The sequence below is a fragment of the Protomyctophum parallelum genome (assembly GCF_964188405.1).
Source record: "Protomyctophum parallelum genome assembly, chromosome: 13".
NCBI classification, from domain to species: Eukaryota; Metazoa; Chordata; class Actinopteri; order Myctophiformes; family Myctophidae; genus Protomyctophum; species Protomyctophum parallelum.
The window spans coordinates 41,244,484-41,268,933 of NC_139708.1; the positions used below are offsets into that span (position 1 = coordinate 41,244,484).

At 45.5% G+C, this 24,450-nt stretch overlaps 1 protein-coding gene across 1 annotated transcript in view; it reads left to right on the forward strand.

The window, feature by feature from the left end:
- The window catches only part of lmtk2 (lemur tyrosine kinase 2), an 87,251-nt gene that overhangs the window by 43,181 nt on the left and 19,620 nt on the right, over positions 1–24,450 (forward strand). The window contains exon 8 of the mRNA XM_083779127.1: positions 12,518–12,648. Within this exon, the coding sequence (XP_083635253.1) occupies positions 12,518–12,648 (131 nt within the window). The remainder of the gene's footprint in view (positions 1–12,517; positions 12,649–24,450) is intronic.

Genomic DNA, 24,450 nt, shown 5'->3' on the forward strand with positions numbered 1-24,450 from the left:
CAAGTTGCCTCTGAACATATTCGTGCTGTATTGTATTTTTGGTGGCACCATATTTTAATGCCAGGGATGGACCTTGCCAGGCCTGAGCCACGTCCCAGGCAACCATCTTATTTGAATGATGTTTAGGACACAAGAAAAATACGTTTTTTTTATTTATTATTTAGTTCTGACGTCATGCTCATGACCAGAATTTGTCATGAAAATGTGGTCTCACTTCCTTCCTGGACTACAAGTGACACCTCCATGCAGCCCCTCCCCCCTCTCCATAAGGAGGGGCAGTGCACCAAAGCATTATGGGCATTGTAGGAATTCAGCAATCCAGTCAAACACACATACTACATTATTCTTCTGGCCATAGGGTGCATATTTTAAGTTGTGCTACTGTTTTTTTTTTATATATTTTTTATCCCACGATTTTGTAACCCATTTTTCACCCTTGTGTCAATCATCTAATGTGATCCTGGGCTCTGCACACCCTCCACCAACCTAGTCCCCATATATGGGGGACAAGGGGAGAGCAACTGACTTGAACTCATGCTTCCTTCATGCCTGAGTGTCCAAGTTGCTCCTTTACCCCTTACAGGGGGTAGTTTCCCTGGTTGGACGTAGCGCGTGGAAGGAACACGTTATTCCAACCAGTTCCTTTCCCCTCCATCAGGCGCCCTGGCTGGCCAGGGGGAGGCAGTTTAGTGACCAGGATTACTGCATGTTTTTTGTGAGGGTACCTACCCTAGGGGACACGGGGAGAACATGCAAACTCCACACAGAAAGGCCCTTTCGCCAACCCCACCTTGGGGGTAAGGGTTAGGCTAAGTTGTGCTACTGTTATCTAATATACAATTGTAAAGTTGTCACGTGGCGCAAAAGATGGCACTAGCCAATGAAAAGATGTTCCCATAAAAGATGTGCCCATACAGATGTGGCCACTAGCCAATGAAAACTCAACCAACTCAACCAAGCCACACCCGTCACTAGCTCTCAGCCCCCCCCTCCCTCTTTGGCTGCTGTAACCCATCCGTTACTACATGTGGAGTCAACTCCCGCAATTTCATTCTTCCCATAGTGCAAAGTAACTCTGGGATGAGCGGCCGCGAATTTCTAGTCTACTACAAATACTATTCCCATTGAGTGACTGCGGTCTCTTCTAGTGGTGGAATGTCCCTTTAACTTCAAGCATTGCCACGTTTTAAAAATAGGAGTGAGGGTGGATGCATTCCCATGCAGCGTTTTTATAGAGAGATTAATGGAGATTCATTATTTTTGTGTCACTCCATGATGAGCGCGGCTGTGAGGCACGGCAGGACATGCCAACACCTTGCCTTCTCACTTAGCCACCCCGATGCCTTAGCAAGGGCACCGTGCCAACCCACCACCCCGACGGGCACATCTTAGCACTGAGTGCGCCGTGCCACCCCCGAAGGGCAGGCGATGGCTTAGCATTGTCCCATTGGCCACCATGCCACCCTGAAAGGCAGGGTGATAACATGGGCAGGACATCATGCCATCTCACTGAGCACATGGTGCCATGCATGATGCTGCCCTGATGGGAAGTCTTGGCATCGTGCCATCCCATCCTGATGGGCAGTGTTGGCACGGACTCACTACATGGTGTGGGTCGTGCCCTCCTTGGCTTTGCATGGAGGACACACTGATCGTTGATCGCATCGACACGGTCGTCGATGCAGATGGCCGTCTTGAGGTTTCCGTTACCACTGTTGCGATGTTGCTTGCTCAGGGTGGGATCTCTGGTGTTTCTCTGCTCCAATATGTAAAGTGTCTTGAGACAACTTGTTGTGATTTGACACTTTAATAACATTGAATTGAATCGCATCGTACCAGGCATTGTGTAAAACCCAATCTTCGTGAACTTATTGTCTGGTTGAAATGGGTTGATTACATCTCCACACTTGTCAGGGAACACCTCGGGATCCCCCAGGAATGGGTTGATTACATCTCCACACTGGCCAGGGAACACCTCGGGATCCCCTAGGAATGGGTTGATTACATCTCCACACTGGCCTGGGAACTCTTTGGGATCCCCCAGGAATGTTGCTCTGACTGGAGAAGGAAGGCTGGGACTCTAGGCTGGAGCCTCTCCCCCCGCGACCCGACTCCGGATAAGCGGTTTAAGATGGATGGATGGATGGTTGTGGTGGTGAGTCATCATCATCATGACCATAGATATTCAAAGAAGTAGATGCCTCATTGGCCGCTGCAGTTCGTTGGGGCGATGTGTGTTGAAGGAGGGGCGGAATAAATGTACACTGGGAGAGGAAGGCACGCTACGTCACGCTGCCACTCAAGTGATTACTGGCCAATCACAGCGCATCCTTTCTGGGACTTACAGACCCGAACATGCGCTCTGTGACGCACGCTCATGCTTCCGCGGGGCTTCACATGGCATCTCTGGAAAGTTTTGCCCTCCCTTGAGCACATACGCTCCAGAGCCGGAAAGGGCGTCTATGTTTATATGTCTGTGATCATAACTGTGTAGGAAGCTATAGGCGAGGAGAGGCTCGCCTTTAAATGCTAAACGGCAGCGTCAATCATCCTATGGCGGTCCCCGACACCTCGTTACACGGAAACGTGACACCCTCGGGGCCCTCCTCTGTGATATCTTATCTTCTTCCTGAGGGGTCTTCGTGATTGGCTGCTTCTTATCCCTCTGTTCAACATATAGGCCACCTCAGCTCAACACTCCGAGACAGGGTGATTGATGGTGGTTTTTCTGTCCCATATCTCTCTCTCACACACACGCACACGCACACACACACACACACACACACACACACACACACCGTGTCCAGGAACCCTGACTCGTCGCATTTTTTTAAGACACCAAAATACAGCCAGCAACAACTGGAGCATTCATTCTCCTTGTAGAATGCCAGGCCGCCCGGAACGGCGGCGGTGTGAGTGACAACAGCCTCCTTCAGATTGGTCACGGTGATGGCTGCGCCTTGGCCTGTCACAATTATTCTCGCCTTATGTCACAATTGTTTTTAGACGATCGCAGTTATTCTTTGCGTGATCGTCACAGTCGTTCGTTTCCATGTTGAATTTTTTTTTTCAAAGTCAGCGGAAATGGCAGATGTACGAGCTTGTAGATCACCTTTTTCCACTATTTCTTGGGGGGGAAAGAAGAGCCATGAAGTGAAGACCATTCTGATTCTACTGATGTGTATATAGTGTGCACTGTGCAGGGATGGGTTCTGTAACTTGCTGCTGAAGTGCACTGTCTGTGACAGATTGCATATTACATGATGTCTTAGTGACCACACTCCTCTAGCCTGCGGCTAACGTTGTTCTAACCTGATATTTCTCTTTTTTTTTTTTTTTTTTTACCAGCGGACTGTGTGTGCGTGTGCGTGTGCGTGTGCATGTGCGTGTGCGTGTGTGTGTGTGGGCATGTGTGTGTGTGTGTGTGTGTGATAATGGCTCCAAAGTGACAGGGACATTACCATGAGGTACATCAGTCATTCTAAACCTTTATTTAGTTCCAAAGACCTCCAGTTTGATTAATCTAATCCACTTAATTCATAGTCAAGGCAAGTCAACTTTTATTTACACCGCACATTTAAAACGACAGAGTTGAACCAACGTTCTGTACACTCTGTAAACAAATGTAAAATACTAAACGATAAAACCATAAACAGGGAAAATCACATAGAGGGTGGCAACACATGGACACATTGCCTACATCTCAGTCTGGATCATGGAAAGAAACGAGTATAAAGTGTTTTCAAATGGGATTTAATCACAGGCAGGGTTTGAGACTGTCATTAAGCCATGTGACACAGACGCACGCATGCACGCACTAGGGCATTCATTTCTAGTCATTTTTACTAGTTGACTAGTTGCCTAGTTTACTAGTCGACTAGTGGACTAGTTGTTTACCTATTATGTAAAAAAAAAAAAAGAGTAAATTAAAATTTGTACATTTAAAAACTGTACATAATAATTGTTTTATCAACTAGTCAACTAGTACCAACTAGTCGACTAGTTGCTTAATGCCCTCGCACGTACGCACACATACTTGTTATTCTATGATGCCTGGGACACCGGTCTGGGGGGGGGGGGGGGGGCTGTCGTGTTCCGCTGACCTCATGAACAACAAGCTTTCTAAGTTTTCTGTTTACACCCGTGAGTGACTGAGTGAGTGGTTAGAAAGCAACATCACTCAACTCATATATACATTATACAGTATTATTGTATTTTAATTATTGTATATTATAATAATAATTTATTATTATATTTAGGTTATAAGCCATTATGTCATCGCTCAGAATCGTGCACGGCCGAATCGCGATGCATTGTTGTATCGATGATTTTTCACATTATTTTTACCACTGCTAGTGATATCGTTGCCATCGGGCAGAAACCTCTTATCGGCAGACTTTTTGTGTTTTTTAATTGCCCTATATCAACGCCTATACTTCGCGACACATTTCGAGCTTGTGGATCTGCTACTTTTGCTGCTCGATGAGCAAAATGTAGTGTCCGGTCTTTAGCCGTAATATGACTTTGTGTGAGATTGCTCACCTGGCTGCCTGGTTGATTATGGAATCACAGCGGATTGATGGATCAATTCATTTGATTCAGGTGTGTTGTCACCGCTGGCGGCCGGCCGTAACTGTCCTCATCGGAACAATAACGGTCCGCTCAATTCACTGATTGACCAATCAGAATTAACCCATTTAGACCTGAGGACGATTCTACAAATGTCTTCTAAACCCTGACAGTTTTCTGAAAAACTATGTTGGTGGTTCTCAAACATAATCATGTCAAGGACCCCCAAAATTATATCTAATTGGCCCACCGACCCCCATGTGAAAATATGTGGTTCCAGGGACCCCCCGGAAGCAAAGATTTGAGTTAAAAACGTTCACTCTGAAAGTATATTAAAAGATTTGCACCACATTTTCAAGATTAAAAAAAAAGTAGCAGATCAGTGCCACGCTACGAGCTTTAGATGTGCTATTTTTCAATAGCTAACTTATATCACAATGCTTAAAACACAAAGGGGTTCCTGCCCAGAATGGCTTAAGCATTCAACCAAAGCCGTGTTAATAAATAATAATGGCAAAATGAAGGTCTCTAATTTGGCGGTGGGACAGCGGGTCAAGGAGGTGAATTATTGATTGGCACATTGTCGTCCGTAACTGGTGAAGTGTTCGTGGCAGATGGACGAGACGGACGGCGCTGGGAAAGGTCGTCTGGAAGCACTTCACTTCACCTGCGTTAGATCTTCCTAGAATAGATTAATGATACAGATTGATGTTGAAGTTTGACATTTTGTCGCTCAATTATTCAACACCAACCTAGCTACCCTCGTTTCTTTGATACAGTACGGCTCTTTAATGGGGATCTAGTATTATTGATCTCATGTTGTGTTTATAGCAGACTCTTTACTCAAATGTGCACTTGCAGTTTGGGCAACTCCAAATTAAACTCCACATGTCCCAACATTTTATTTACCTGCCATAGTGTCAAACCCTTACCCCTGTGTCGGATCTGTGGTTAGACTGCCATATTCACCGATACCGATATGACAAACAAGGGCCGATCCGATAGTTTTCCCGATACCGGTACAGTATCGGGACATCTCTAATTGATACCAACTCCGTACTTTATTTATATATTTTTTTTTACAAACTAGCTAACTTCCCAAACCTTTCGGTGCCGCGACCCCACCAGAATAATCCTATTTGAACTGGAGACCCCAGACCCTGACAACTACTCCCTGGGGGTGAGGGTAGTTAGCGCCCACTGATCCTGATACTTAGGATGGCTTAAATACAGGGCTCACATTTCAATGTATGATGTGCAAATATAACAGCGACAAATGCTGCCAAAGAGTGTTGACCAAATTATTATTAATACACTCGGAATGTCACTATTTCAAACGTATCAACGCATGGGCGACGCATTGTGAGCCTTCAGATTGGATATTTTGCTACTGTTACATGACACCTCTTGCATTATGAAGTATGGCAAGGCAATTGTATTTTTATAACACATTTCAACAACAAAGTGATTCATTGTGCTTTACACAGAACATCAAGCAAAGGAAACACAATTATAACATTTCATTAGGATGCATAAAACTAAAACATTACGGATACAGTTACAGTGCAAGGAGACGGACAGAAAAGAGAGAAAAAAAAAAAGTAAGGCATTATTAGACATTAATAGGTTCTGCCTGACATTGACCGTACATTGACGTGTGGAATGAAGCATGCCAACTATTTTAACAAGGTTGTTTTTTTTGTTTCGTGTTAATTGTTATGGCCTTTTCACTGATTACTCGTTTGGTTGACAAGGGAGGCCCCCCTGCCCACCCCTCTCCCCTCTCCCCGCCCCCCCTAACCCTCTCCCCTAACCCTCTCCCCGGAACCTCCTAGCCTCCGCCCCTAACCCTCTCCCCGGAACCTCCTAGCCTCCGCCCCTAACCCTCTCCCCGGAACCTCCTAGCCTCCGCCCTTAACCCTCTCCCCGGAACCTCCTAGCCTCCGCCCCTCTCCCTGGAACCTCCCAGCCCCCCGCCCCTCTCCCCTAACCCTCTCCCCTAACCCTCTCCCCTAACCCTCTCCCTGGAACCTCCTAGCCTCCGCCCCTCTCCCCTAACCCTCTCCCCGGAACATCCTAGCCTCCGCCCCTCTCCCCTAACCCTCTCCCCTAACCCTCTCCCCGGAACATCCTAGCCTCCGCCCCTCTCCCCTAACCCTCTCCCTGGAACCTCCCAGCCCCCCGCCCCCTGCCCCTCTCCCTGGGCCCTCCTAGCCCAGCTGCTGGTCACTCCTCACAGATCAGGACGGGCCCTGAGCATATCGCTTACCATACATTTTATTATAGCTCTTCTGTGAAGGAGCTTTTCTCAGAGCTCGCGGGGCGAGAGAGAGAGAGAGAGCGACCACTCCAAGGGTCTCATTTGTCGCTTACTTAACCAAGTACGAGCAGCAGCACACTCTGGAGGGACCTGTTCCGCAGAACTGTGACAAAATACAACTCAACGATGAGATAACAAAGTACAATTTACAATTTAGGCATTCAGCAGACGCTCTTAATCCAGAGCGAGTTACAGTAAGCAAGAACAAAAAACATGGTAATACATCATATACATGAAAAAGTAATCATGAATCATACAGTACGTAAGCTAAGAACCTAACAGTGGCCTATCTATATAATGAAACTATGCATATATATACTATATAGTGCAATGTCTTGTCTACATTCAAAAGTATATAGGAATTGAAAGTAAGATAATATGTAAAGATTATAAAAGATAATAATACTGTAATCTGGTAGAACTAAAGCTTTAGGGTCTTGCCTTAAAGGTCAGTTGCAATATATATATATATTTTGCAGCTGTGTAAAACAAATTTGCAAGAGCAGAGGCATTACAAATTCTCTGTGTGTCTCAGCTCGGGTGCCGTTTGAGCGAGCGAGCAAGCGAATGAGCTTAGAAACGAGAGACACTCGTGGCCACTTTCACTGACTGCTCCGAGACGCTTCCCCAGGGGCTTTGTGAACGCACGCACACACACACACACACACACACACGCACGCACGCACGCACGCACACACACACACACACACACTTTATGGGGTCACCGAGGTTGAGTCTTGTGGCGTTCGGTGGCACTTTGACCAAAAAGCGGGTCGTATATTATGTGACCCTTCAGGGTGACTTGTTAGTGTGGTGTGTGTTGTCACTAGTGCATTCCTCTCCAGGGGACGGGGAAGTGTCCTCTGTCTCTCTTTCTCTCTCTCTCTCTCTCTCTCTCTCTCTCTCTCTCTCCCTTCGTTCGGGGGTCCCCTACGGCCCGGGTGGGGGGGTGGGGGGTCGTTCGGGGGTCCCCCACGGCCCGAGGGTGGGGGGGGGGGGGGGGGGGGGCGGGGGGTCTTCTCTAGAGCTGCGGGCACCTCCATGACATAATTATACATACACTATAGAGCCCTTTTCAAGGTACTCAATGTCGCTTTACAGAACAGAAAAATGGAAGCAATTTTATCAGAGAAAAATAAACTAGTTGAAGGGTTAAAAAGGTAAAAAATAGAAACCAAAAGGTAGACTAAAAGGTTGTGTGTTTTTGAACGTTTTGAAGGTGTGGGGGGGGTCAGCTCTGATGTGAGCTGGGAGTGAGTTCCACAGTGAAGGTGCGGCAACTGCAAAGGCACAAATGTCTCCCCATGTTCGCTTGCTGGACTTGTGGGGATCCAGTTGTTTTGGCAGTGCTTGACCTGAGGGAGCGGTTGTTGGGGACATGGCGGTTGATGGCGGCCTGGTTAGGGTACAGGCTTTAGTTTAGACATGCTATTGGTCCGACTGTCATTAGACCGTCAATCTACCTCAAACCCTAACCGAAAGCACGGGAGCAGCACATGATCGACCGCATTTCCAACCGTTGTTTCCACATGTCGGATAAGCGTGTACACCCCCCTTTTTAGCTGGTTCAGCGCCGGGGCCTGAGAGACCGAGATTAATTTACCGTTGCAACCGAGAATAATTAGCATGTTTTACTATTTTATGCTAACAGGCACGCGGCCTGGCACTTTCAGAGGTAGAGCTCTGGCGCCATCTGGCTGTGTTAAAATGATGAACGCCTTCCTAAACCGTGTACCTCGGGGGCGATTAGAACGCTTCTCGAAGGGGATAATCTGCACATGCCAGGTGTCCTTGTCTGTGTGGTGGAAGAGATCGGGGCATGCGTTCATTCAGTGTGTCCTTCCTTACCTAAGGTGGTTTTTCCCCACTTAGCACGGCTGACCAGACTGTGTGCACCCGTGCATCATGATCTGAATAAACAGAACGAACAACATGAGCTCCAAGTCAATAAACCACACTGTAAATGGTCACATACAGTACAGTGCGAACGCCATTCTACAAATGTGACCAAACTAGACACATAATAGGTCATTGGATTATATATCTTTTCCATTTTTTGAGGACCTATACACAGGTTTAATGTTTGTCTTTAGTTCAATGTTTGTTTTGTAAACGCCATTGACAATGAAGGGAAAATGTACGTCATAATGTAACTCATCATTTTCTCTTTATTGTTAATGGCGTTTAATGTTTGTGTTGGCACCGTTTGCATTACATCACCAAATCAACATGAGTTAGACTTTAATATATTAGTGCCCCTCACTTCACACGGGTGTGATTTTTTTAATGTCATATGAAAGCAGGGAATCATAGCATCAAATTGACATATCGGTTGTTAAATTTGACCCACCAGTTTGGGTGATATGGCTTGTAGAGTAAGGTCTTCACAGTGAGTTGAGAAAACAGGCCTGAAAGGTTCACTTCTGTGGACTAACATTGCACCTAGTTACATGTTTAAGAATTTATTTAATATTTACATGTCAATTTCAACTCCTCTCCTGAACAGTTAGCCCATTCTGAACGGGAACCCATTTTGGTGTTGGCATCATGTCATGCTTTAGCAGATCTTTAGCAGATCTACAAGCTCATAGCGCGCCACCGAGTGGCGCGCTACGAGCTTGTAGGTCTGCTATTTTAAAAAAAATCGAAGAACGACTGACATTTTTAGAATCTGATCTCAGGTCAGAATGGGTTAATTAGACCAGTGTGTTTCCAGTGGAAACCTCGTATGAATCTGATCTCAGGTCAGAATGGGTTAGTCTTGCCGCCATGACTGTCTCTGTATCAAACATTTCCATGCCGTGGACCCCCAACATGGGTCTGCAACCTTTGCCCATGTTTCTATTTTCCACATAGTCAGAGTGCCATGTCGATATTAATTTTAATGACAACACGTTAACAATTCCAACGTATTTTGATGGTCACAACATTTTTTAAATGTCTTTCATATTGTCATAATGATCATTAGCAATAACCTCACCTATCTCCCAGACCCCCTCCCTCCCCAGTCAGAGTTTTAATGCATTTTAATCTTGCTCAAAATGAATGTGAATCTCGATTTCCTCGATCTCCAAGAATTGAGATCACAATTCTCATTTTGTTCATGAACATGTTTATTGTCTTTAGTCTGTAGCTGAACATTACTTCATTCAAAATGTGTCACCTGGAGCCATAACTACTGTGGCAACATCAAAGTGCTCGACTTAAACCTCTCTTAAAGTATCTCTCTTGTAGCAAAAACATAAGAGTAACTAAAATTTATTCGACATCCAACTAGTGATGAACGATTCTCGCTCAAACGTAGAAAAGAGATCGCATACAGTAGGTGTCTGACTTTAGATCGCCAGTCGATTTATCGCGCAGCACTATTTATATTTTTAGGTACCACACGTGAGGGACTTTGTTTATTCGACTACATTTCTTTAAATCGTTTATTTTAAATCCCCTCTGTCTCTCTCTCACACTTATGTCAGCTGTGCCAGTGATGGGCCTCCTTTGTGCCAGCGTTGGCACCGGCTGCCAGCAGGTTGCCCACCATCCTGCTTCTAAACAACACGGCTGTCTAAATGACAAGTCTCTTATCTCATTGCCCTCGCGTGCCAAGTGTGTCTCATAACCTTAAGCAGCTGTAAATTGGCTCTACAATGTGCCCCGGCGGGTACCAAGTGAAACATATCAAAGCCTCGTCTGCCATCATTTAATGTGTCCGCTAGTGATTGATGGACAGCAACCAGTGTTGTCACACACACACACACACGTGCGTGCATGTGACTGTGCGTGCGCGCATGCACGCACAGTCACAGACGCACACATGTGAGAAAGATTCCCAGTGGTTGGAAAGATTCCCAGCCTGTTCCCTGGGGGTGTGAAATTCAACACAGCTGACGTGGTTGTTTGTAACTAGCGTTTTCCCCATGGACCCAGGCCAGAACCCCTGGGCAGGGGCCCAGGCCAGAACCCCTGGGCAGGGACCCAGGCCAGAACCCCTGCCCAGGGGCCCAGGCCAGAACCCCTGCCCAGGGGCCCAGGGGCCCAGGCCAGAACCCCAGCCCGGGGGTCCGGGGCTGGGGCCCATGGGTGACCCCGGGCCTGGGCTGGCCCGAGGCCCATGGGACAAATTACAGATCCACCCCGTGTCCCTATTTCACCTCCCATTAGTGGTGGAAAGTACCAAAGCACATTTACTCAAGTACTAGTACTTAAGTACACTTTTGTTTTTCCTTCCAGTTTTCAGTACCATAGCACTAAAGAGAAAAATGCAAAAAAATAATCTACTTCCACTTCAGCCCTATGTACATTTAGCGTGAAGATCTTGAGCGTGAAGATCTGATAATCTAAAAAATATATAATAATAATAAATATTCTAATTCATAATCATCATACTCGGAAGTTAGGCGGGAACACCTTTTGAGTGGGGGAAAAAAACTACTTTCTGGCCTTGACAGCACAGAACATCCACACAGAAAAGTCCTTTCTGATTGCCTTAAACAACCAACGTTAAACTCACTTTATGCATGAGCATAACCTCTATAAAGTTCTACTACTGCACACGAGACACACATGAGGCTGTGCATGGGAGAGAGTGTCCTCACTGAGCTTTTATTTATAAATCACTGTGACACAGCGAGCATACAGCTCTATTAAACAGCCTTAGCCTTATTTGGTCGTCTGGAAACCCCATCAGCGTTCAGGAACGAAGTGCCTACCGCCCCCGTGTGGCGCTCTCTGCTCACTGCATGTTTACATTGTGCTACACTGCTGATGATTGTCTCACTGTCACTGACACCGTAGTCTCGGAAACCCAGACGTTTTTATTTCCAGGGAGAAAAAAAAGTCTGGGTCCGAGTTCAATTAGGCATAGAGTAGCGCAAGCGTTGATCACTCTGCTGATTTCTGATTGTCTGCACCTTTGTTAAATTGACGCACACACGTACACAAACAGACTCCTCTCTCTCTCTGTCGCTCTAATAAATTAGTCTCATGTCGCACAGCTGTGTCTAGATTCTCCCGGCGGATCCTGCCGGGAGCTGCCTATGCCATAGAAAGCATAGGTGGACCCCAGGCTACTGACACACTAACAAGATTTATGCGAGGATTGATGGACTGACTGACTGACTGTAATCATTGTGACAGGCCTAAAACATATTTCCATTATGGTATTTCTTTGTGTGCGTGCGTGCGTGCGTGAGAGAAATAGACATTGTGAGGACGATGTAGAGTTGGGCTTCCATTTCCAATTAGGAAAAGTTTGGGGTTGAGGTCAGAGTTGGGATCAGGCGTTTAGAGGTTATAGTTGGAGGTATGCCTGACTTATACTAATGTTGCAAGCCGGTGTCGCGCACCACAAATAGCCAATCTACAAGCTCAGAATGTATCGTGCTGTGAGCTTGAAGATCGGTTACCTAAGGTGCGTGACACTAGACTAGAGACATACCGGTACCAGTTTATTTTCTTCCCGATACAGATTCCAAAACCCACAGCTTGTGTCATCGGTCAAGTGGGATTCAGGGATCATCTGGGTTCCTTTTCCAGTTGTACGCTCTAAGAGTTATGGGGGTCCTTGAAATTAATTGTAATTTGTGACTTCAAATGAAGAAACTAAATGTGTGTATGTGTGTTTTTTTGCAGGGCGATCTTCGGAGCTACCTGACGCAGCAGGACTGGATGTTCCGCACCGCGGAGCTGCTGCAGCTGCAGAGGATGGCCTGTGAGATCGCTGCGGGCGTCACGCACCTGCACAAGAACAACTTCCTGCACAGGTACTGCAGCACGCCTTTACATTCACCTCCACACATAGGCTGAGGTAGCACACCTTTACATTCACCTCCACAGGTAGTACACCTTTACATTCACCTCCATAGGTACAGTAGCACACCTTTACATTCACCTCCACAGGTAGTACACCTTTACATTCACCTCCACAGGTAGCACACCTTTACATTCACCTCCACAGGTAGCACAACTTTACATTCACCTCCACAGGTAGTACACCTTTACATTCACCTCCACAGGTAGCACACCTTTACATTCACCTCCATAGGTACAGTAGCACACCTTTACATTCACCTCCACAGGTAGTACACCTTTACATTCACCTCCACAGGTAGTACACCTTTACATTCACCTCCACAGGTAGTACACCTTTACATTCACCTCCACAGGTAGTACACCTTTACATTCACCTCCACAGGTAGCACACCTTTACATTCACCTCCACAGGTAGCACAACTTTACATTCACCTCCACAGGTAGTACACCTTTACATTCACCTCCACAGGTAGCACACCTTTACATTCACCTCCATAGGTACAGTAGCACACCTTTACATTCACCTCCACAGGTAGTACACCTTTACATTCACCTCCACAGGTAGTACACCTTTACATTCACCTCCACAGGTAGCACACCTTTACATTCACCTCCATAGGTACAGTAGCACACCTTTACATTCACCTCCACAGGTAGTACACCTTTACATTCACCTCCACAGGTAGTACACCTTTACATTCACCTCCACAGGTAGCACACCTTTACATTCACCTCCACAGGTAGCACACCTTTACATTCACCTCCACAGGTAGTACACCTTTACATTCACCTCCACAGGTAGTACACCTTTACATTCACCTCCACAGGTAGTACACCTTTACATTCACCTCCACAGGTAGCACACCTTTACATTCACCTCCACAGGTAGCACACCTTTACATTCACCTCCACAGGTAGTACACCTTTACATTCACCTCCACAGGTAGTACACCTTTACATTCACCTCCACAGGTAGTACACCTTTACATTCACCTCCACAGGTAGCACACCTTTACATTCACCTCCACAGGTAGTACACCTTTACATTCACCTCCACAGGTAGTACACCTTTACATTCACCTCCACAGGTAGTACACCTTTACATTCACCTCCACAGGTAGTACACCTTTACATTCACCTCCACAGGTAGTACACCTTTACATTCACCTCCACAGGTAGTACACCTTTACATTCACCTCCACAGGTAGCACAACTTTACATTCACCTCCACAGGTAGTACACCTTTACATTCACCTCCACAGGTAGTACACCTTTACATTCACCTCCACAGGTAGCACACCTTTACATTCACCTCCACAGGTAGCACAACTTTACATTCACCTCCACAGGTAGTACACCTTTACATTCACCTCCACAGGTAGTACACCTTTACATTCACCTCCACAGGTAGTACACCTTTACATTCACCTCCACAGGTAGTACACCTTTACATTCACCTCCACAGGTAGTACACCTTTACATTCACCTCCACAGGTAGTACACCTTTACATTCACCTCCACAGGTAGTACACCTTTACATTCACCTCCACAGGTAGTACACCTTTACATTCACCTCCACAGGTAGCACACCTTTACATTCACCTCCACACATAGGCTGAGGTAGCACACCTTTACATTCACCTCCACAGGTAGTACACCTTTACATTCCCCTGGACACGTAGGCTGAGGTAGCACACCTTTACATTCACCTCCATAGGTAGTACACCTTTACATTCCCCTGGACACGTAGGCTGCCAGGGGGAGGTATCCAAAGGTGTCATGTGGCATGTAATGAGTTTTAATATATATATATATATATATATATATATATATATATATAATTTTAATCCCACAATTTTGTAACCCATTTTTTTCACCCAGTGTCAATTATCTAATGTAATGGTGCTACACTCCCTCCGCCAACCTGGGGAGAGCAATGGACTGACCTCATTCTTCCTTCAGTGCATGAACATCCAAGCTGCTTCTTTTCACCTGACAGGAGGAGTTTCCCATGCCAACTAGCTGTCTAGCCTGACCCAGCCAGGGTGATTTCACCTAGCCTTCTAACCTGACCCAGCCAGGGTGATTTCACCTAGCAGTCTAGCCTGACCCAGCCAGGGCAATTTCACCTAGCCTTCTAGCCTGACCCAGCCAGGGTGATTTCACCTAGCAGTCTAGCCTGACCCAGCCAGGGTGATTTCACCTAGCAGTCTAGCCTGACCCAGCCAGGGTGATTTCACCTAGCAGTCTAGCCTGACCTGCCAGGGTGATTTCACCTAGCCTTCTAGCCTGACCCAGCCAGGGTGATTTCACCTAGCAGTCTAGCCTGACCCAGCCAGGGTGATTTCACCTACCAGTCTAGCCTGACCCAGCCAGGGTGATTTCACCTACCAGTCTAGCCTGGCGCAGCCAAGGTGTGTGTGCGGCTTTCTGTTGCTCAGACATCTTCCTTCCTTACGTACAGTACCATGTTAACCTTTTTACTGACTGACTGGTCAGGGGCCAGGGGCCTCCTGACCGAGCCTGAACTGGCCTTTCTTGTCATTACTGGACTGTTTGTTTGCAGCTGGGTCCTGCTGTGTGTGCTGCAGCCTGCCCCGATCGCTTGGTTATTCGCTAAAACATTTAATCTGCAAGCTAGGTAGAATCAGAGATAATTTGTCAAAGAGCCAGCATTTAAATTCTGTCTCTGTAGGCAAATTACTTTTTTTTTCTCCCTTAACTAAAAATGTACTTTGCATTCCCTTGGCTACCTGTGATTCGGTTTGAGCAGGCAAATGTAACACTAGATCTTATCATTTATTATCATTGCTGTTTAGTGGGTCTCAGACATATTTAGGCAGAACATGTTTTAAGTTTTATAGAGGAACAGACAGTATAGGCTGACAGGAAATGGGGAGAGATATGGGGGGGGGGGAGTGACATGCAGTAAAGGCCGTCGGGATCGGGAGTCGAACCCGCGGCACACTGCCAGACTTGGACTACCGGCCAAGGTGCCTGGACCGCTGAGCCACCGCCCAGGCCAAGTTATTGATTCATTTTGATAATACATCCAATACTTACTACCAACGCGCTGACACATCTCAATTGAATGTCTTGGTTGTGACTGAGGCACGTTCGCTGTGGGCTACACAAGCCTCCATGTCAACCACTTCAAAGTCCATCATAAACATATGTCATGCTTCATCTCCCTGCGAGAACAGCCAGTTTACAAGGTTACAGCGCCATGCTGTGAGCTGGTAGATACAGTAGATATACTACCTTATAAAATATGTTTCCTGCAATGAAATGCTGGAAACAGGCAATGCTAAGGTTATCATGTGGTTACAATAACTAAACTGCTTTTAACCCGGGAGAGCGTCTGTGTCATTTTAGAGTTTTGCATTGGCTATTCAAACTATTATTATGTAACTGGGGTTACTAAAGATTGTGGGATAAATATGTAGTAAAAATAAATATATAGTAGAACCTGCAAGCTCACACCACACAGCGTGTAGACTTTGAACATAAAAAAAGATCACTCCCGTGTGAAGTGAGGGGCGCTCTTATCATCATGACGTAACATGTTTTTTGGCTCAGACACATATGACGCAAATTCTCCATTCATTGTCAATCGGAATTTAATCCTTTGCGTAGGACAAGATTGCCGATTTGCTCGTCACACACATGACGTGAATTCTCAGTTCATTGTCACGTCCAATGGGCTTGTTTGTCATGCCCCGAAACCTCTGTTCACCAAAATAATGTGCGTGAGGCACAAGGGCTGTTCCTCTCGCCATCAGGCAGGCAGGCAGGCAGGCAGGCCATCAGGCAGGCAGGCAGGCCATCAGGCAGGCAGGCAGGCAGGCCGGCCATCAGGCAGGCAGGCAGGCCATCAGGCAGGGGTCATACCTATGTTCCCTCAGCCCTATGTTCCCTCAGCCCCGAGGTGTGCTGCGGGTCGGGAGAGGGTTGCGGTTAGGTTTAGGTGTCTGCCCCGGGGGAGGTTAGGGTTAGGGTGAGGGAGGAGGTAGGTTGTCGTAGGCTGAGGGAACATAGGTACGGTCCCATCAGGCAGGCCATCAGGCAGGCAGGCAGGCAGGCCAGGCAGGCCATCAGGCAGGCATTCAGGCAGGCAGGGTACCACAGCACAGGGGGCGTCTGCTGCTTGGCGGGCTGACTGCTATCAGGATAGCCCTGCCCTGCCCAGCCCAGCCCTGCAGCCAGTGCAGTGCAGTGCAGTGCAGTGCAGTGGGGGTGAGGGGGAGCCCTTGGCATGGACCGATGGATGGATGGATGGCATAGGACGCTCCCAGCTAGCAGCTCCAGGGTTTCTATTCTGCATGCTCAGAATAAGCCACCCTAAGTCGGGGGTTCTAATTACACAGCTCCCATGCATTGCGCTGGTGTCAGCTGTCACCTACTGCTGCCGTAGGGATATGATGATTCTGCTGTTTGACTGTAAGATGATCCTGTCTCATATCGGTGCTCCCCCAATCACCCCTCCCCCAATCACCCCCCCCCTCCCCAAACCACCGCTTTAATCCCAGCTACAACTTCAACAACTCTCTCTCTCTCTCTCTCTCTCTCTCTGTGTGTGTGTGGAGGCTGGGACTACTGTAAAATGACCGTCGTAAAAAAGAAAAGAAAGTTAATCCCATTTGAGTTTCGGTGGTCGCCCCCGCCGGCCCGCGTGCCCTGCGCAGGCCATGTCTGATGGGGACCGGTGGCTTTGTAGGGTGGAGCGGGCTCCCCCGGGGCACGCGTCTCTCTCTCTCTCTCTCTCTCTCTCTCTCTCTCTCTCTCCTCACAAAAAAAGCATGAATGGTGAGATAAGGGACATATTTTGGAGTTGGTTTACCAGTTCAGGTTAAAACTACAGCTTGTTAAAACATGTCAGAATAGTAGCATAATTAACAGCTGCAACTAATCTTTGTAGTAATTCTTAACCCAATCAGGGTTACACCTTTTGGTGTTTTTAGGATAATGTTATACTTTTTCTATTGAAAAATAGCAGATCTACGAGCTTGTAGATCTGCTATTTTTGAATAATCGTGAAAATGTGGTGCAAATCTTTGAATATATATTCTTTCAGAGCGTTTTTAACTCAAGCTTCTGGGGGGTTCCCTGGAACAACATATTGTCAGATGGGGGTCGGCGGCCAAATACTTATTAAAGGGGGTCCTTGACATGAAACTGTTTGAGAACGACTGACATCTAGAAACATGTTTTTGTTTTAACACTGTCATGATTTAGAAGGCATTTGTAGAATCATCCTCATATCTAAATGGGTTAATAATCAACGCTGTGTGTCTTATAGTGGTCTAGTCTAGGGGTGAGAACCACACTGGTTCCCAAACTTCTTCATTTCAAGGGCCCCCAAATTGACACTAATTTGACTAATTAGCTCCATTAGCTGGGGGACCCCCTGGGACTCCCTCAAGGACTTTGGCAACCACCTTTTCAGCGGTCTAGGGGTGTCCCAGAGCCAGGAGAATGTGTCAATGTGCAAACACAGGCAAACACAGGCGGCGTGGTCAACATTGATTCTAGCATGGCTGTTGCAGCTGTGTGGCTTACATCACAGTGTAGCATAAGGTCAGCCTTATGCTTTCACCCTGCTGCTGCCTAGGGTTTCATCTGCTTTTAATAGTCAGTCACCTTTAGCAGGGCGGCTGTAGCTCAGGAGTATAGAGCAGGTCGTCCAATGATCCCTGGGTCAGCGGTTCGAATCCCGGCTCCTCCCTTACATGTCGAAGTGTCCTTGGGCAAGTAGACACTGAACCCTATTGCCCTGTTGCCTCCAATGAGTCGGTCGGTGTGAGCTCGCCACCATTGGTGTGTATGTGAGAATGTGGGAAGTGAGGACGCTGGTATCAACTATTCGCCGCTTCACCTCCCAATGTAAAGCGCTTTGAGCACTTGGAAAAGCGCTATAAAAATGCAATTCATAAAAATGCAATTCATAAGAATGCAATTCATTAAACCATTCTGTAGGCCCAATTTTGGTGTTTTAAGCATTATGTTATACTTTAAATATTGAAAAAAATAGCAGATCTACAAGCTCATAGCGCGGCACCGAGTGAACATTTTTAAATCAAATCTTTGCTTCTAGGGGGTCGTCCCTGGAACAACATATTTTCTGATGGGGGTCGGCGGCCAAATACAGATAATTCAGGGGGTCCTCTTTTTTAAATGTCAACGTCAGGCTTAAATGGGTTAAAAATGGAAGGAGTGCCGTTATTGTTTTGTATTTTCTTTCTCCAGTTTTTCATGTGTTTATGAGGTGATGGTACTTCATTAGACTCCTTGGTGTGGTTGTTACTGTATGTGCAGTGATGTCTTCCCTTTGTATTTAGTTCGAAGGGGGAACGGACTTCACTCTCAAACGGCGAGGTTGAGAGTGGAGTCTGTGGAGATAGAGTGGAATCTAGGCTAAATCTAGTGTTGATTTCGTCGACTAAAACTAAGACAGAAAAATGTCTGTCGACTACCTTTTTTCACTGACGAAAACTAAATGGAAACTAAATGAAAACTAAGCTACGATGACTAAAACTAAGACTAAATATACTGGCAATTTCGTCAACAAATAAAAACTAGTGAAAGAAGTGAAAGAATCAGTCATTACGGCGGCACCAAAACATATTTTGTTTGACTAAATCAACTAGATTTAGTTGACTAAAACTAGACTAACACTAAAAATGTGACCAAAACTAAATGAAAACTATTCAAGAGACTATGACTAAAACTAAAATCAAAATTTCCTACCAAAAACAAAACTGAATCATGGATAACCAAAGAACCAAAAGAACCCATAATATAAAACAATCAGTGGCGTGCACAGATAGACACTAGGGGGTGCTAGAGCACCACCTGCTCTTACACTCTTTTTTTCCTTTTCTTTGTACAGTGTACAGTATGTGGACCATGGTGACATTGATCAATTGTTGATAAAAAAAAGCTTTGAATATATTATTTATGCCCCAAAATCTATAAATCTCACACTATTAAAACCCCCTAGTGGCCAAAGACGTAATCTGCGTATTAAATCAATAAATCCCTCGTGGCCAGGGACGTAATTGGTGTAATAGACGTACTGCCCTGTCAGTACGTCTTATTATAACAAAATATTGCAATTTTTAGACATTTTTTATTTTTGTATGTAATCTACCAAAAACCGGCCGAAATCCGCGTGATCGTGCACTATCGTGCACGCGCGCCGTCTCTATGTGAATCGTGGCAAAAAAATTGATATTTTGGGATGTTCCTGGCCAGTTTTGAGCTTAATTTGACTAAGTTATGAAAAAGCTCATGTTAGCTTAGCCTCCCGGTCAGCCAAGCTAGTGGATCAGGGTAAAACTACCACCGGATGTTTACGTCCGTTGAACAGGAAGTGATTTAGCCAGATTTGACTCTTTGGCAAAAATCAGCATAATGGTGCGTTCCCGCCATCTGGTAGCAGTTCTGGGTATTACACTACTAATGCCAAGTGAAAGTGATTCATTTAGATCTTTCTTTTTGCATTAAAATGACGAATTAAGAAATGGTCTTTTGGCCAGCATTGGCCAGCTTTGGCGACTTTTTGAATGGCAATCGAAAAATGTGAGATATGACCACAATGTCTCATTTTAAAGCTCCAAGTCTCTAGTTTACATTGAAAAAAGAATTATGATTCTAGCATGTTCCATCATTTACTCATAAGCATTTTAGTACACCTTGGTTTCAGTGAAAAGTGAAACCAAGGTGTAAATATAGCAACCGGCCGGTTCCACGCGCTGCACAAGGTGCCCTTTTTTTTCACTTGAGCACCTGCCCCTTAATGTCTGTGCACACCACTGAAAATAATGTACATTGAAGAAACTGTACAAACTATAGGATGCCAAGTCAACAAAATTAAGCGTCTACATTACATTCCATATAAGAGACATTCAACCTTTGCGTTAAGGCTGCAGGGTCGTCGAGGCCAGTTGCTTTGCTTGCATTTCTTTTTGATATCGCTTACATTTGTTAAATGGCACGATGTCCACAGCTCTCCTCCACCGCAGTGTTGTTTTTGGCAGCAAGTTTTGATTTTAGTTTTAGTCAGTCTCTTGAATAGTTTTAATTTAGTTTTTAGTCACCTGGAATGTTTTCGTGTTAGTCTAGTTTTGGTTAATATCATAAGATTTTAATCGACTAAATCTACAGTTGATTTTTGATGCTGTCGTAATGGCGCAGTCGCAGTTTTTCACTGCGACGTGTTGTGAGCTTGTAGATCGTCTATTTTCAGCATGCAACTAATTGTAATATGACTTATTCTGCATCTCTTCTCCACTAGTCCCTTCCTAACATTTTAGTCTAGGGGGGGGGAGTGCCTGAAGAATACCTTTGACTTTTAAGAATGGGAGTCCTGGGGTTAGAGGTCATTCTCACTGGTGGGAAAAGTACATGCATGTTTTTTTACGAAAAAGAAAAAGTGTCAAATCTGCAATGTAGAAATACAAGCAAGTAAACTGGCCTTGGAAGTTGGAATGCCTCGGGATCAAACAGGAGGAGGAAGTCACTAATGTTGCTCTGGAGAGGGAAGTCTGGAGCTCTCTGGTGGAGCTGTTGCCCCCGTGACCCCACTACGGATAAGCGGTTGAAGATGGATGGATGTATGGATGGGAAACTTATCTACAAGCTCACAATGCGTCACATCGCAACACATTGTGAGCTTGTAGATCAGCTATTTTCACATGTTTGAATTGTATATATGGCTGAGGTGGTTAATGTGTGTTATGTAATCATAACCAGAATCTACAAAGTAACTAGTAGAGTACAGTACTAAAGTACATTTCCACCGTTGGTAATTCCACCAGGCCTGGGACAGCCGGGGCCCGGGAGGGAGAGAAGAAGAGTGTTGGGACACGTGGAGTGTCCATGGTGTCATAGGGCAGTCTTTCCCAAATTATCTTTGGGGCGGGCGGTCCCCCGATGATTAGCTTAAACTAAGGGCCACTTCACCCCTTTTGCAACCAGATCTATTGTTAACCCATTCTGACCGGGCATCCATTTTGGTGTCGGCATCATGTTATGCTTTAGCTATTGAAAAATAGCAGATCTACAAGCTCATATCGCGCCACCGAGTGGCGCGATACGAGCTTGTAGGTCTGCTATTTTTGAAAAATCGAAGAGCGACTGACATTTCTAGAATCTGATCTCAGGTCAGAATGGGTTCATCAGACCAGTGTGTGTCCGGCGGAAACCTCGTATGAATCTGATCTCGGGTCAGAATGGGTTAATGATGTTTGGTACAGTATGTAGGTAGGAGGTTTGTGACGCCACGTGGACGTACCGTAGGGACGGTGCCAGCAGGCCTATGCTGTACAGTTGGAGGAGGAGGAGGAGGAGGAGGTGGTCAAACGTGTTGGCCAGCCCGGTGGCGGTCTAATTAGATTGACCTTGTAGGGCCAAAAGCTCCTGAAGAAGCCATCATCAACCACCCCCCTGTTGTTGCTGTACTGTAAACGCCTGCGTCGCCGTGCCAACGAGCTGTGATGTGTGAGGTTATTACGGTACAAACACGCTCGTTTAAAATATCTCTCCATTTATCTTGCATAGGTTTCACTTAGATGAGGGACGGGGGGGACGGGGGGGACGGGGGGTGGAGGAGCCTGACCAGTGTCAGTGATGTCCGTCGGGGCGTGGGGGTTGGTGGCTGTCTGGGACACACGGACACACACACATGGACACACACGCACATAGACACACACGCACATAGACACACACACACACACACATGGATACACGGACACATACGCACATGGACACACACACGGAAACACACACACACACACACACACACACACACACACACACACACATGCAAACTCATTCTTGGAGCGCTTGCATATGGAATGCCACTGGGGAAATCCAAGTCTAATCCCCCCTCTCTCTGAATGAGCAACCATATGTCCTGGTCGCCAGCCATGGATATTATAAAACATAGATGCCTCACTGGCCACTGCAGTTCATTGGAGCGACGTGTATCCCAATGAAGGCAGGAAGTCAAGCGGAAGTGCAGTGCTGAAGGCTTTTTTTATTTTAAACAAATTTATAACAGTCATGACAATAGATTACAATACAAGACAAACAAACAACAAAGTTATTAATACAGCAATACAACATCAGAGCCAGGGGGGGATTACCAACAGAAAACATTAAAGAGCGAACACAAAGCAACAGTTCTCTGCAGCTTTCTTATTTAGAAGTGCTGAAGGCACGCTGCGTCACTGCCCAAATGACGTCACTCATACGACTCCTCCATGTCTCTCGCTGTCACTCAAGTGACTACTGGCCAATCACAGCACGTCTTTTCCGGGACATATGTGACCAGTGCCAGTAGTTTGATACACAAGGGGGCCATGGTCATTTTTCAGTTCTTTACATATTATGAAACTGCACACTGTAACCTTTCATATGATGCATTGCTCATTGAAATTGGGGGGGAAATGAAGAAGATATGACCATTTGAAACTTGTTGAACCAGAAATGTCAAATTGGAGAATTCCCCCTTCAAAGATAAACAGCAGTGATCTGTCACTTTAGGGGGCGCTGTTTTCCCTTCATTCCTCCATTAGCCAACCAGCAGTGTTGCCATGTCTGCTTATTATAATTAGTTGGCCATGTTTCTAAAGAAAAAGAATGCATAGGCCTACTGTACCAATAAGTCTTCACAATTAGAGAATGTTGTTATAATTGATAGTTTGCCTATTATCTCTCCTTTTTTAAATAGGCTACTGCATTTATTTGCCATTTTGTACTATGAAAAAAGGGCAAAAAACAGTGGCAGAAAATTAGGCTTATGTAAATGGTCCAGATGAGTACAAATAAGATAGCTATATTAGCCTGTTATTATTATTATTTGTCTGCAGAACCCCCATCTGAAAATAATGTATGCCAGGGACAAGATTGGTTTTGTTATATGCTTGTAGATCGGCTATTTTTGCTTATTTTGGGCTTGTTTTCATATACGGGTTGCTTGTTTCTCTCGCAGAACCTGGCAACCCTGCAAAAAAATAGCCGTTAGCTACATTTAGCATTATATATTGATATCAATCGTCAATCCTGTAGCTAAAACAAGTACATTATCGCGTTATATTACATATCGATGTGATCTGCATTATTATGACCTTAATTTTCATGGCAGGTACATTCCAAAGTAACTAATAAGAACCACGTTATGGTGACATAATGTTACAATGTTTACAATACATGCTAGAGTCTTCTTCTTCTTCTTCTCTGCTATTGGAAATAAGAAGCCATGTTCCATTGTTGTGATGACCAGTGCCCCTAGCTAAAACATTAGCATGGATTAGCTTTAGGAGGACCGAAAATAAGCACACTTTTTACAAAATACGACTGTTAATACTTCTTTCTCTGCTATTTCTGTTAGCCAGTTAGTGAAAGACTAGTATTATCTTCAAAAACGATTGTGTACAAAAAGCGGAATTTTAGCGGAATTTGCATACTTTGAAGGTAAAGCTGATTTTCTGATTAGCATTGGTTAGCATTGCTTAACTCAATGGTTTAAACATTAAACATAGTGACTTGTTTACGCAATTACAATGACTTACTGACACTTAAATGACTTTCTGATGGAATAAAAACATTCTTTAACATTCCAACTGTTTTTATGTGGCTAAAAACGAAAACCACCAAAAAAAAATAAAGAATCTATTTTTAGATTCTATTGCTATATGCTATTGCCGAGTTGTGGTTCAAATTACTGGCACTGGTCACATATGTTACGC